The 14,029-nt window shown below is 45.7% G+C and overlaps 1 protein-coding gene across 1 annotated transcript; it reads left to right on the forward strand.

Moving 5' to 3' along the window:
• The first annotated feature begins 3,486 nt into the window (after nucleotides 1–3,486).
• On the forward strand, nucleotides 3,487–10,660 carry LOC132941598 (probable serine/threonine-protein kinase DDB_G0281745). The gene is made up of 2 exons (XM_061009724.1): nucleotides 3,487–3,660; nucleotides 9,317–10,660. Exon 2 carries the CDS (start codon nucleotides 9,331–9,333, stop codon nucleotides 10,198–10,200), a length of 870 nt encoding a protein of 289 aa, XP_060865707.1. The 5' UTR covers nucleotides 3,487–3,660; nucleotides 9,317–9,330; the 3' UTR covers nucleotides 10,201–10,660.
• The last annotated feature ends 3,369 nt before the right edge of the window (nucleotides 10,661–14,029 follow it).

The following is a 14,029-nucleotide window of genomic DNA, read 5'->3' on the forward strand; positions in this document are numbered from 1 at the left end:
GCATATTACGGCGGCGGTGGTTCCCATCACGAGTGACGGAAGGCGTTAAGACAATACGCACTCTATTGTGTTGTGTTGACGTGTTGTCATAGTATATTATATTGTCGCAGGCGGTGGGTGGCAATTGTTACCCCGCCAATTTGAACGGGGTCGCAAAAAAATATTTCGTAAAAAAATAGGTATTACATATTATAAATGATTTTGTTTAAACTTTTCCCGTAAAGATAAACGATCGTCCGACCTCGGTTGACATTTTTGATAATATATGGTATGTATAAACTAAATAACAATTTATCGAGAGATGATAATAATATGATAACGAAGGTGGATATTATCAAGTGTCTTGAACACTTCCTTCGAGTAGCGTATCTACGGTGGCAGGGATATGGGGTTAAATCAAAAGTCTGCGCACGCCTATACGTTGCTATACACCGTAATTTTACTCCACATGACGCCCCTGAATATTATCATACACATATCATCTGTGATTACTGACCATATTTTGTTCGGTTGGTTTTTCAACAGGTGTTCCGCGGTCTCGGCTTTCTAGTACCTAGCTGCAGCATCCTAGGTGTAATTTGATTACGAAGTGTATTGCGATACGGAGTTAACTGCAGCCATTTCGGGGTGCATTCGCAGGTGGTCGTGTGTGCATTACACAGCTGCGGTTTGCGAGATCAAGCCAGTGTTTGCGGTTGGTTTGTCGACTGATGCTTCGTGGCTTATACCTGCACCTAGGTATAGATATTCAGAATATGTTTTTAAATCTATATGTAGATGTAGTGTGTGTGTGTGTGTGTGTGTGTGTGTGTGTGTGTGTGACCGACAGTACGGCAAAAACGGTCGTCTATTAATATTTATATTGTTCTAATGTAACTATATCGCAGTATATGCGCGGCTCGCCTGTAGGAACGCTGCAAACAGTGTCGTATTGTTATTACGGATGTGTAACGTCGTCGTATTGGCAAGTACTTGTCATGTAATTTCATTGCGAAGTGCATTGCGATATCGAGTCGACAGGTAGTCCTTTCAGAGTGGTCGTCGTGCGTGCATCATACGGCGGCGGCGGCGGCGGCAATGGTTCCCAAGCCCGAGGGGCGGCGTTAAGTCAATATACGCACTGTTGTGTCGCTGTAATAATATTGTGCACGTAATTTGTGATTATAGAGACCATAATAATATAATGTTATAATATTTTTTCAGCGTTCGGTCGGTTCGAGTACCTACACGCCTGCACCTTGGGTGCATATATAGGCGCGGATTGGCAAATTATTTTGGGGGACTATAGCGGCCCCTCCCATAACATTTTCTAAAAAACTATATACGCTCAGTACTAAGTACTGACTTTTGAACTGGGGGGGGGACTAGGTTTCCTCGAGCCCTCTCTCCCTATTTGCGCCAACGGTTATAGGTACCTGTTTAGAATATATTTTTGAATCCGGCTCCGGTACGAGTATACTGTCAGAACGGAAAAACGGTTATCTAATATTGTATATTATAATATTCTTAAACGTATAGTTTATTGCAGCACTCGTCTCGCGGCGGCGGCGTACGAGTGTGGGAATGAATTCGAAAAAGGAGTTGTGTATTTTTTCATTCCGAAATCGTTAAAAAAAAAAAAAAAAAAATTTGAAAACCGTCGTCCGTTTATCGTCGTATTGTTCCGACAACAATGTCACCACCGGGCGCGAGTGTGATGCGAAAACAAATAAATGTACCTCCAGCTGAACGCCCATCGTACCTACGGGCTGGGGAGGAAAAGCGTGTTTCGGTGGCGGCGTCTGAGAGTCGGCCAACGCGTTTCACGTGTGCCGGGAGAAAATAGCACCGACCGTACGTGTGCGGCCGTTGCATCATCACGTTCTACATACTCGTTGACCCACGACAAATAACCATTATACAAACAATTATACATTATTCTTATTGTCGTCGTCGTCGTCGTCGTCGTTATTATTATTATTGTCTACGATAATAAAATGTATATTATAAATAATATATATATATATTATGATATTATGTTTATAATAATTTTTTTTTGTTATTAAAATAAAATATTATAATATTATATTCAAGGTTTTTTATCGGTAGATAATATTGTCGTAATGAAAATCTATCGCCGACCAAATTTGTATTGTAGGACACTACTCCCCGCCCGTCGACCGAATACCTCGTCGATTTCGGAAAACGGCCACAGCAATAACAACAAATGTTGTGTATTTCGTACCGAGTGCGCACGTTCAATACCGTCTGATAAATAATAATTGGATAATATGAGTTTGTCTCGTTTTTTTTTTTTTTTTTTCTATTATTGTTATTAGCTGAAAAAATATCTACAATATAACAATCATAACGACAATATTATTAAATAATGGCCTATATACGTGACTCGAGGAATGGCTGGACTATTACGAAACATGATACCATTATTATTATTATTATTATTATTACTATGGTCAGTGGTGAAATCTGCAGCTGATTTTAAGTGCTGATATGATATATGACGTATTCGACGACCAAATATTATGTGTGCCTATTTGATCGGTATGATGGATATCCGGTATCAGCACAATCGGATGCTAAATTTGAAACGACAAGTGACAACGGCCGGACGCGATAAAATTATATATATTTTAATTGAAAACACCGTTACGTCGTATGCACTGCGATAATACAGCGATACACCGATGACTTGTGACATGCATAATATCACTGACACATATTACGGCACGCATTGTTAGATAACTCGACTGGCGTTAAACAAAACTCGAGTCGACCGGAGAATCGCAAAAGTAAATTGTCTACGTATAAAAAATGTCATTGATGTCAGAGTGAAAAGCGCACGAAAAATACGTATTTCCGACCTCGGGCGCATAGCTGATGTCGGACGATTAAATTGTTACAGTTCTGACGGAAGTAAATATATATAATAATAATAATAATAATAATAATAATAATAATAATAATAATGAGTGGTACGAAAACAGACGCATCGTGTGAGATTCGGAACAACCGAAATTGGTTTAAAACGACGACATAACAATATAACAGTCGACCGAGAGAGAATATAATGATATTATTATGCACGTCTATTATAACGCGTTGACGGGCCATTTCGAATAAACCAACGAACCCAACCTCTGGTCGGTAGCGTTTTCGAAATCATTCCAAAGGTTAGGTTCGTATTTTTTATAGTCGACGGGACTACACCTGACGCGGTCCCGCGTAATAGCTGTTTGAATTCAAATAGCCTTTTACGCGGAAAGCCGCGCAACGCTTCTCAAACAAACCGCCAATCGACGATGGTCGACGCCGGCGCGCGACACCCGCGCTGTGAACCGTCGGCCGGCCGTTGAGGGAACCGGATTGTAATGTCACTAGTTTTTTTACCGACGACCCGCACGAGACTGACACACACGTCCCCGGCCGATCGTCTCTGTTTCTTTTTTTTTTCCGTTTGATTTGTTTTTTTTGTTCAGTGCCCGACAGGGCCACAAACGGATTTCTTGTTTGTTCACCCGCGAAATAAATTTAACCCTCACATCGCAAAACTTGTGTTTTTCTTTATTTGTTTTGTCGTGTGAAACCTCTACCTCAACATCACCGCACCCACGCGGCCTTCACTAGGCCCGCATCAACTGGCTCCCCGTACAGGAATCACCGGTAAGTGAAAACTTATTAACTTACCCCTTACTACCACCATCATATACCCTTCCCGTTGCGCGACTTGGAAAAAAGTCCCCGACGCGATCCGACAAAAACGTGGTTAGCTGGCGAAAACGGAAAAACCGGCGTTACGTAATATATTACATAAGGACGTAACGACCAGCCGCGCCGCCCGATTTACGGACGCACCGACTACACCGCGCGCGACGCTCCAAAGTCCACACACACACGACGTAGGTAGGTAGGAACGCAAGAGCGCGAGAGGGTCACACCACCACCGCCCAGCACCACCACCGATAACGTCAACACGCGATTACCTGGGACAGAAATACCACATAATCGGACTGCCGTCGCCGCCGCCCAAAGCGACAGCCGCCGTCTTCCCTAATCGCAGTAGTGGGCCGGATAACGCACACACGCGCATCCGCGACAACACTCCGCGAAAACCGGTTACTGTGATCGCCCGGCAAGCGCAATAACAAAACAATAACAACCCACTGACCTACATTCCGTACGCAAATAAACACCGATAAACGGTCAACACAGCTGATCGAAGGAACGCGACGACCGTTCCACCGACAACAGCCACATTTTATATTTTCCCGTAAACAACACCGGAAAAACAACCGGACGTCATGTCGGGAAAATATATTAATGAGTTGACCGCCGCGGAGTTGCGCTACGAATGCAGGCAGCGCGAGTTGTCGGATACGGGCGCGAAGGATGATCTTGAAATCCGGTTGATACAACACTTCACGGACCTGAACCTACAGGCCAATGAAGTCCGGTTTCCGCCTATGGAACCCGCCGGGCATACCGGAAACAACCCGCCAACAGGTCAAATACTTGACGCCGGACAAAGGGAAAACCAACCGGTCGAATCATCACCCGCCCAGCCATCGAACATCACCACCAACATCCCACCCACACCCACACACCAACAGGCTATGGACATGATTCAAGCGAGTCGGTCCATAATTAAGGAGGTACGGCAAGCGGCGGAAAACTCGGCGCATGGGCACAGTTTGGAATCGCGACTGACCATGCTCGAGGACTGCATGGCCCGCTTTGGCGACGACCAACGCCGCATTGCAGAAACAATGCGACGCCTGGAAATGGGTATGGCACGCCAAGCACCGGAACACCAACCGGAAGGGACAGCACCGACCCGCCCCCACCACAACGTGTCATCGAACAACACGGAATACGGTACGAGGTACTCCGCGGCACGCGAACCGCCGTCCGCGGGTAACCAGCACGCCGAACGTTCGGTACGTTTCGATGACACGCCAAATTTATACCATGCCCCCTCCTCCACACACACCTATGCGTCACAACAATCGACGCTGATACCATACGACGACGTATGTGCAGCGAAACATTCGCTGCCGGAGTTCCTCGGAACAACGCCTGAGGACCCGGTACGATTTATACACAAAGCGGAATCGATATTGTACCAAACGCGTATAGATAGGTCGGCCTGGACTAATATTGTCACGCAGCAGCTGAAGGGTGCAGCCAGTACATGGTGGAACACCATCAGACTACTGGACCTCACCTGGGATGAGTTCCGCGCCGAATTTTTAGAAAAATTCGACAACGTGGAAATACAATCACGACTGCGGGCTGAGATAGTATCCGTCCGACAAACACAAACGCAATCGCTTACGGAGTTCGTGACACAAAAAAACCAACTCGCGCGCCGCGTCAATACCGGGCTATCTGAAACACAGCTAGTCGGTACGATAGCCGGTCTAACGCGCAACGAATACCGCACGCATATCCGATTGCAGAGACCAGCGACTTTCGGAGACCTCCGCCGGGTCGCTGGAATCCTGGAATACACACCAGACGAAACGCCCACACAACAACAGCAGAAACCGGCGTACAAATCATATTCACAAACCCGCCCGCCCCAACCGAAGCCGCAACCGCGTACACGGGACGGTACTGCAGGTAAAACGCAACCGCCCAACCCGTGCAGGTACTGTGGAGGTCCTCACTGGAACAGTGACTGCCCCGGGAACACGCCGCGTTCGGGAAACGGGAAATGAGTCGACGGACAATTGTCCACGCCGCCGCCTCAAACACACACACACATACAACCACGCCACCACACACAACGCTCGGCAATACAGACGGGGATATAACTATCAAACGCGCATCGATAAACTCGGCGTCATCAGATATATCACCCATCAAAAACATTAAAATTCCGTTAAGTAGCAGGTCATCATCACCACACACAACGACCCCTACTACGGAATTAACACGTACTCATACGGTACACACCCATAGCACAGAGGTAACCGAAACGGATGCTCTGGTAATGGCGGTGCAAACCGCTCCCCATGGTACCGATAACGCGGTTAAGAACCAGTTACCCAGCTATACATCACAACCACCGTCGAATAACGCTAAACGTGTATGCCCCGACAAAATTCCGACCCCCGCGGTCGAACTCGAATTTAGGTCAGGCCCCGTAACAGCTCTACTCGACTCACAAGCACAAAAATCGTATGTAAGCCCGAACATAGCACATAAATATGGCACACCCCCACACGGACAACCAACTCAGGTACGAATGGCGGACGGACATACCACAATGACAAGTGGTACCTCCACATTCGTAGCCAGAATCGGAGACCTCACGGTCACCTTCAACGCAGCCATTCTGGAAAATTTGTACTGCGATATGCTCCTAGGTCACGACTTTCTCGTACAAAACGAAGTCACCTGGGACTACACAACGAGCACCATCCATTTAGGTTCGGATAGGAGAACAACAGCGTGCTGGAAAGGGCGGACACCCACCCCAACCCCAGCACTAGATGTCGACAAATTAACAATAAACGGTGACCACCACACACGCGCGAAACTCGCCGAAGTAGTACGCAACTATCCGGACGTATTCAACGGTAGGGTAGGACGCACCAGGTTAATTGAACACGACATCCTCCTCAAAAACCAAACACCCATAGCACTCAAACCATATCCCTACCCACCGGTAAAACAGGCCACAATCGACACCATGATACGGGACATGGAAGAGCAGGGACTGGTAGAACAGAGCACATCCCCGTGGGCCGCACCCATCGTTCTAGCAAAAAAGAAAGACGGCTCACCCCGACTATGCATTGATTATAGGCGGCTCAATGATATCACTGAGTCTGACGCCTACCCAATGCCCGACCTCAATACGCTGATACGTCAGATGAGAGGCGCAAAAGTATTCAGCGTCCTGGACCTTAAGTCGGGTTACTGGCAGGTCCCACTTAACCAAAACGCGCGAAAATACACGGCATTCCGGACGCGTCGGGGCCTATACCAATTCCGAGTCCTCCCCTTCGGCCTCAAAAACAGCCCCATGACCTTCGTGCGATTAATGGACGAAGTCCTGAGGGGGTACCTGGACGAGTTCGTCCGCGTATACCTAGACGATATAGTAGTGTTTTCGAACACTGTGGACGAACACCAGTGCCACTTGGACAAAGTTCTAGAACGTCTACAGAGACACGGGCTCACATGCAACCCCGAAAAGTGCAAATTCGGAGCCACCGAAATTTCATTCCTCGGACACCTAGTCACCTCCGAAGGAATAGACAAACAACCGGAGAAACTAGAGGGCATCATAAACTACCCCCCACCAACCAAACTGAGGGACCTACGGAAGTTCCTGGGCGTTTGCAACTGGTACAGCCAGTTTGTCGACAACTACGCGAACACCATAGCACCCCTAACGAATAGACTCAAACAGGGGACCAAATGGTCGTGGACCGAAACCGAACAGGCCGCATTTACCAAAATAAAACGCGCCCTGTACGATTCGCCAAAACTGTCGACACCAGATTACGGAAAACCGTTTTGCCTACAAACCGATGCTAGCGAAATAGGAGCAGGTGCCGTCCTTTTCCAACGGGGTGACAGCCCGGACGAAAGGCGGATAATCGCCTACGCAAGCAAAAAGTTTAGTGATACGCAAACAAGGTACGCCGCGGTAGAACGCGAGTGCCTCGCGATAATCTGGGCAACCGACAAGTTTAGACCATACCTAGAGGCCCGCCGCTTTGACCTATTCACCGACAACTCGGCACTCACATGGCTCCACCGAGCCAAAAACACAAATTCCAAGTTAACCAGGTGGGCACTACAGCTGGCTAACCTGGACTACAAAACCACACATGTGCCCGGCGTACAGAACGAGGCGCCGGACATGCTATCCCGCAACCCAACCACCGGGCCACCGGTAGACGAGGAACACCTCGAGGAACGACTAGTAGGAGTACCCACCTCACCACTCACCACTGCTACTAGCTCACCGGCCGACAATCTGTTCGCCACGACGGACCCGGCTAACACCACTAGTGGTCCCACAATCACACACGCTATGCTCGTGACATGGCAGGCCAATGACCCCAACACACGAGACACAGCGCGCAACATGACAACGGACGACCCAGCGCACAATACCGGAAGTACCACGGATAAAAAAAATAAATACATTTTTACCGACGGTCTTCTGCGGATAAATTTGGGCGAACACACACCCGTAGTCATCCCAAAGGACAAGACGCAGAACGTGATCTGGACATACCACGATCACGTACTCGCAAACCACCCGGGCTGGAAAGAAACGTACAGAGCGGTAAAACAACGGTTTTTTTGGAAAGGACAAAAAAACGACATCCGACTGTACGTCAAGTCGTGTCACATATGCGCGTGTACCAAACCACTGAACACGCGCGCAGATGACCCCGCGACCACCAGAATACCCCGACACCCCTGGGAGGTGGTTAGCATAGACCTCATGGGCCCCTACCCGCGTACGAGTAGGGGAAAACAATACATACTGGTCGCCACGGATCTGTTTAGTAGATGGACCGAGGCATACCCCCTCGGAACAGCCACTACAAAAACAATAACCGAAACGCTTGAACGAGAATTCTTTTCACGTTTCGGATACCCCCGTGTGTGCTTAAGCGATAACGGCCCACAGTTCGTAGCAAACGATATGCGTAAAGCGATCGAACAGTGGGGGGCCGAGGGCTGGACAACTCCGGTATATCACCCGAGGGCCAACCCAGTCGAACGCCGTAACCAGGAATTAAAAAAAGGTCTACGCGCGCTACTCATCGACGGCAACCACAACACCTGGGACACCAAGCTAGCCCCCATTCTTTTTTCGATCAGGAACAGGCGTAACGACCGGACAGGATATCCACCATCGGTACTCGTCCTCGGGAGAGAGGGCAAAAGGCCGGGGGACTGGATACTGTCGCGGACAGCGGACAACCCGATCGAACAAATAAACATGGCTAGGGCGAGTCGCGAAAACAATGTACTGACCACACCACCGGTAACAGGTGGGCCGACGGACACAAAGTACAAAACAGGTGACACAGTGTACTACAAGGCACACCACCTGTCAAACGCGCACAAAAAATTTCACGCCGGCTTCGCACCGAAATGGTGGGGACCGGTAAAGCTACACAAACGCGTAGGCAAAGGTGTGTTCACCACAGACCAACAGCCAACACGCAAGATCCACGTGTCCTGCCTAAAACGCGCAAACACCGCAGCGCCCAAAACACCCCCCACCCAACCCCCACCCCAACCATAAACCCACAATAGCATTTGGTGTACATCATTTCAGTCGGAATAGCACCAATGGAGCGCCAACCACCAGCCACATCCAGCACCCTCCAACAAGCGGCGGAACTGCTGGAACGCAGCCAGCAGCTGCTGAGGTCAGTCAGCATGGAGGAGGGCACCAACACCACCACGGCGGCACGGGTCCGCCAGATGACCACGGCGCAGTTGCAGCGGGACCCGGTACTGTGGGCCGCCTACACGCGTGGGTGGGAGGACCGGACCGTCGTCTTCCAAAGGGCGACGAGCGGCGAACCCGCAACCGCTATGCGGCTCAATAGGTCGCGCAGCCCCAGGCGGGTGACTCGACCGACGGCCACGGCACGACCGGTAGCCGCAGCACGACCGGCGACCCGAACTCGACCGGCGCCACCAACAACAACAAATCGGGCACCGGCGAGACGGCCTCCCCACCCACTGATGGAGAGACCAGTACCGGCACCGAGGACATCAACCATCCCGCCTCCAGGACCGCCCGTCAACCCGCTGCCAATAAGGGACAACACCACCGACGCAACACCACCGGTTTCACTCAACGCCCGCCAGCGCCGGAACAAACAGCGGATGCGGGACTACAAGTCAAAGCAGACGTCCCAGCAGCACCGCCTGGAAAAACCGGCGCCAACACCAGCCCCCGTCCCGCCACAGCCAGAACCTGCGACACCGGACCTCACCGTGGTCACGGTACCGGAAGTGACAAACACTTCCGGAACAACCGGAACCGCGGAAGAACCAACAGCCGCGACCCCTCAAACCGCGGATATGGAAATATCCCCGGAAGAGGAGGCGGACCTGTTAGGTGAGACCGACGCAGGCATGGCTGGCACTGAAGACATGGAGGTCAGCCTCATGTACTTCAGTCCCCCCACGTCCCCCCAACATGACTAGACACCACCAGGGCCACGTCCGCTGAACACAGCTGGAAAAACGTGCCCACGGACAGGTGTCTACCACACCCACCCTCCACACACACCCTTTGACAACACCGGCAACGGCCGGAACACCACCGCCGTTGGCAGTTTGGGGGGGGAGTATGACGCGGTCCCGCGTAATAGCTGTTTGAATTCAAATAGCCTTTTACGCGGAAAGCCGCGCAACGCTTCTCAAACAAACCGCCAATCGACGATGGTCGACGCCGGCGCGCGACACCCGCGCTGTGAACCGTCGGCCGGCCGTTGAGGGAACCGGATTGTAATGTCACTAGTTTTTTACCGACGACCCGCACGAGACTGACACACACGTCCCCGGCCGATCGTCTCTGTTTCTTTTTTTTTTCCGTTTGATTTGTTTTTTTTGTTCAGTGCCCGACAGGGCCACAAACGGATTTCTTGTTTGTTCACCCGCGAAATAAATTTAACCCTCACATCGCAAAACTTGTGTTTTTCTTTATTTGTTTTGTCGTGTGAAACCTCTACCTCAACATCACCGCACCCACGCGGCCTTCACTAGGCCCGCATCACACCTGCACGTACTAAATTACGACTTAAAAAAAGTGATCGACATCATAGTCGAGTACCCGCGCGCGCCGAATAATTTTAATATTTCGTCAGTTTATTTCGATAATAATAATTTATTCAAACTAATAAAACGGACCAAAGCCCGACAATGCCTAGTACGCAGTGCTTGAGAAATCGGAACAATATTTAGAAATACGTAAACATTATATTATATAGGTAACAAGTATAATATTAATTACGGAATAATATTATAATATTGTTTCTTTTCGAAATTTATTTTGTTATTTTATTGTATTGCTCATCGGGTACGACGACGACGACGAAGACGAGACAATTAGTCAGGTAATAATAATTATAGTAAAAAAATTGATACGATTTCTGTACTGTGGTCTTAGACATGCTCAAAAACAACGATTTTACTGCATTGAACACTGCAGTGTTATCGTAATGATATTGTGCACAATATATGCTCTATAATAATATTGAAAATACCATTTCATTCTTACAATCCTTCCAACAGTCGTCTTTTTTTACGTAAACAACATCGTGTTTGGTGAGGTTAGTTGTTATGAAATCAGAATATTTTAGGAGTCGCCGAAAGTCAACCTATAAAGTGATAACCAACTAGAACCCTCGAAGTGATCTGACATAGTGTCAAATATTATCTCTACATATAGACTCATTATGGTCCGTATACGTTATTGTACTTTCGTAAAATATAATATAATGTACAAACGAACAGCACAAAACCGCTCTTAATGTTTTAATCTATCAAACTTTTAGTTCGCCCTGTTCACTTTCTACACCTATTATCCGAATCATATTATTATGTCACTCTAATCACAATATTGAGCAACAACTCCATAATAATAATGTATTGGAAAGTTGCATTACGGTCGAAGACTTTTTTCGTTCAAATCAAACAAACACACACACACACACACACACACACACACACACACACACGCACACACACACACTGCCCAATACTGTGGTTTAACCGAATCGGACACATATTACATTATTATGCCTACGTAGAGTCTTAATACTATCGATTTATTGAGTCTTATGGCATTGTTCCATAAATCATATTATTATTATTATTATTATTATATATAGTCTGATAGACAGTGTCCATAATATAATAATGTCCACGAGTACCTATACGGTACAGTGTATACAAATGTATAATTGTTGAATTATTGGATTGAATACATATTTTATGAAACGGATATATTATGAAAAAAAAAAAAAAGGTTTACTTTCGTTGAAAAGTATACACACGAAGTCGTCGAATGTATACAACAGTGTTATTGTATATAACTATAGATTATATTATTATTATTATTATTATTACGGCTCACAGCAAAATATGATATAATATTATATATTTCCACGTTGTTATTCAAGATTATTCGCCATGACCGTTCGACCACTGCCTGCTAAATATTTATGAATTATGGACGACTTTGTATTTGTATTTTAACCTATATAAAGTCCTAGGAATCTAATAATATATTATTACAGTCGTTAGAATGTGATATCATTTACCACGCATTGTTTGCTCTCGTTGTACATTGGTAAAATTAAAAATGTCGTTTCTATTATTTGTAGTCGATGATTTATTTGCATATAACGATAGTGTATAACAGGTACGAAATAGAAAATGTACATACATAAAATAAAATGTAAACCGGACGACCACACTAAGCACCTTAGACGACGAGCGATTACAACGTTTTGCAGGATATCTTTCACATCGAAATATAGTAATCTTATCTTGTATGTTATATATTATGTATTTAGTTTTGAATATAAAAATTTTTATTGATATTATAATTTTTTTTTAAAACTGATTTCGGTTGTTTTATTTAGTATATATTATGTTATATTTAGTCTTATTTATAATATGGTAATTTAACATTTTTTTCGATTAAATAATTGACGTGTGCAAAAAAAAACTTTTTTTGATATCATAATTTTTTTTCAACTAATTTCGGTTTTTTTGGACAACCACTTAATGTGGGCAAACAGCGTTTGTCCCAACGTGCTCACTGCCCCCCCCCCCCCATTAAGTGGAATCCACTGTAGTTGTAACTTGTGAGATTGTCAACTATAAACTTCGCGGATTCGTGTGAAATGTCGACAGTTAAATATTATTATAACGAAATCGCTATACGTTTTATAAAATTATGTTGTACGTTGTAAGTGTTTAAACAGCGTCAAAATATCTATTCGACGACTTAAAACTACGAATGGCCGCCAACAGGTACATATTATTGTAATACGAGTTCAAGTTATACTGTGCGCAGACTGTTATACCACCTGAATTCAATAAAGTCGTTTTGATTCTGCGCGTCCGAGTTTCTAAATAAATTATTGCACCATGATGCGCCATCCCGCAACCGAATAGACCAGTTGTCGATTTTCGGTCAAAACGACCAATATCGTCGTCGATAAGCCGTCTCACAAGTTTTTTTGACAAAAATAATCGACCGCATAACGCGATTCGAACTCGTTAATGGCTTAAGTTTCTGGCTCAAAAAAAAGAAGCAAAAATCTAATCTCATCGTTTACACAAAAGTTCTAGCTAGAAGGCAAAAATATTGCAATAATAATATTATTTGAAAATCTGCATTCGTATACATCAGTTGTGGACTACGACTTACGAGTAATATATGATATGGTATACTCGTACAGTTATTATCGGGGATCGTAAACTAATGCATTTGCATATCAATCTCGCCATGTCCTATTTAATCCTAGGCGAAATCCATTTCAAGATGCCGCAGGCGATTAAAAATGATATGTGAAATTTTATTTTGCATATTTTTGCATATTCGGCGATTTGTCGATTATCTGCCAATATTTGCGTTTTTCTTTTTAACCGGCATACCATCGATGTTTCGATATCACTATGGAAAAAATTATTAAAAATAAAAATACCGTCGTCGGGTTTACCGGTAATATTATATTATACTGTCCATAATTCACTGATAATCAGCTGCTTTGTATACGCGCATCCAGTAAATTACACAAATTAGTATTCATATTTAATAGATTTATATTTATTTTCATAAAATATACGTTAAATACCTATATATACTCACCTGTAAAAATAATATATGTTTTTTTTATAGCTCGCACAGTTGAATTCATAATGATAATCGTTAATTCAAATAAATGAATTTACTTATGAATATAAAACATTAAAGTGGACCGGATATAAAAATTAAACAATATAGGTACAATACGCGTGT

Source organism: Metopolophium dirhodum, chromosome 3 (genome assembly GCF_019925205.1).
Source record: "Metopolophium dirhodum isolate CAU chromosome 3, ASM1992520v1, whole genome shotgun sequence".
In the NCBI taxonomy this organism is placed as follows: domain Eukaryota; kingdom Metazoa; phylum Arthropoda; class Insecta; order Hemiptera; family Aphididae; genus Metopolophium; species Metopolophium dirhodum.

What these genes read in the sequence shown, in the direction of transcription:
- LOC132941598 (XM_061009724.1), top strand. Translation starts at nt 9,331, where the DNA reads ATGGAGCGCCAACCACCAGCCACATCCAGCACCCTCCAACAAGCGGCG.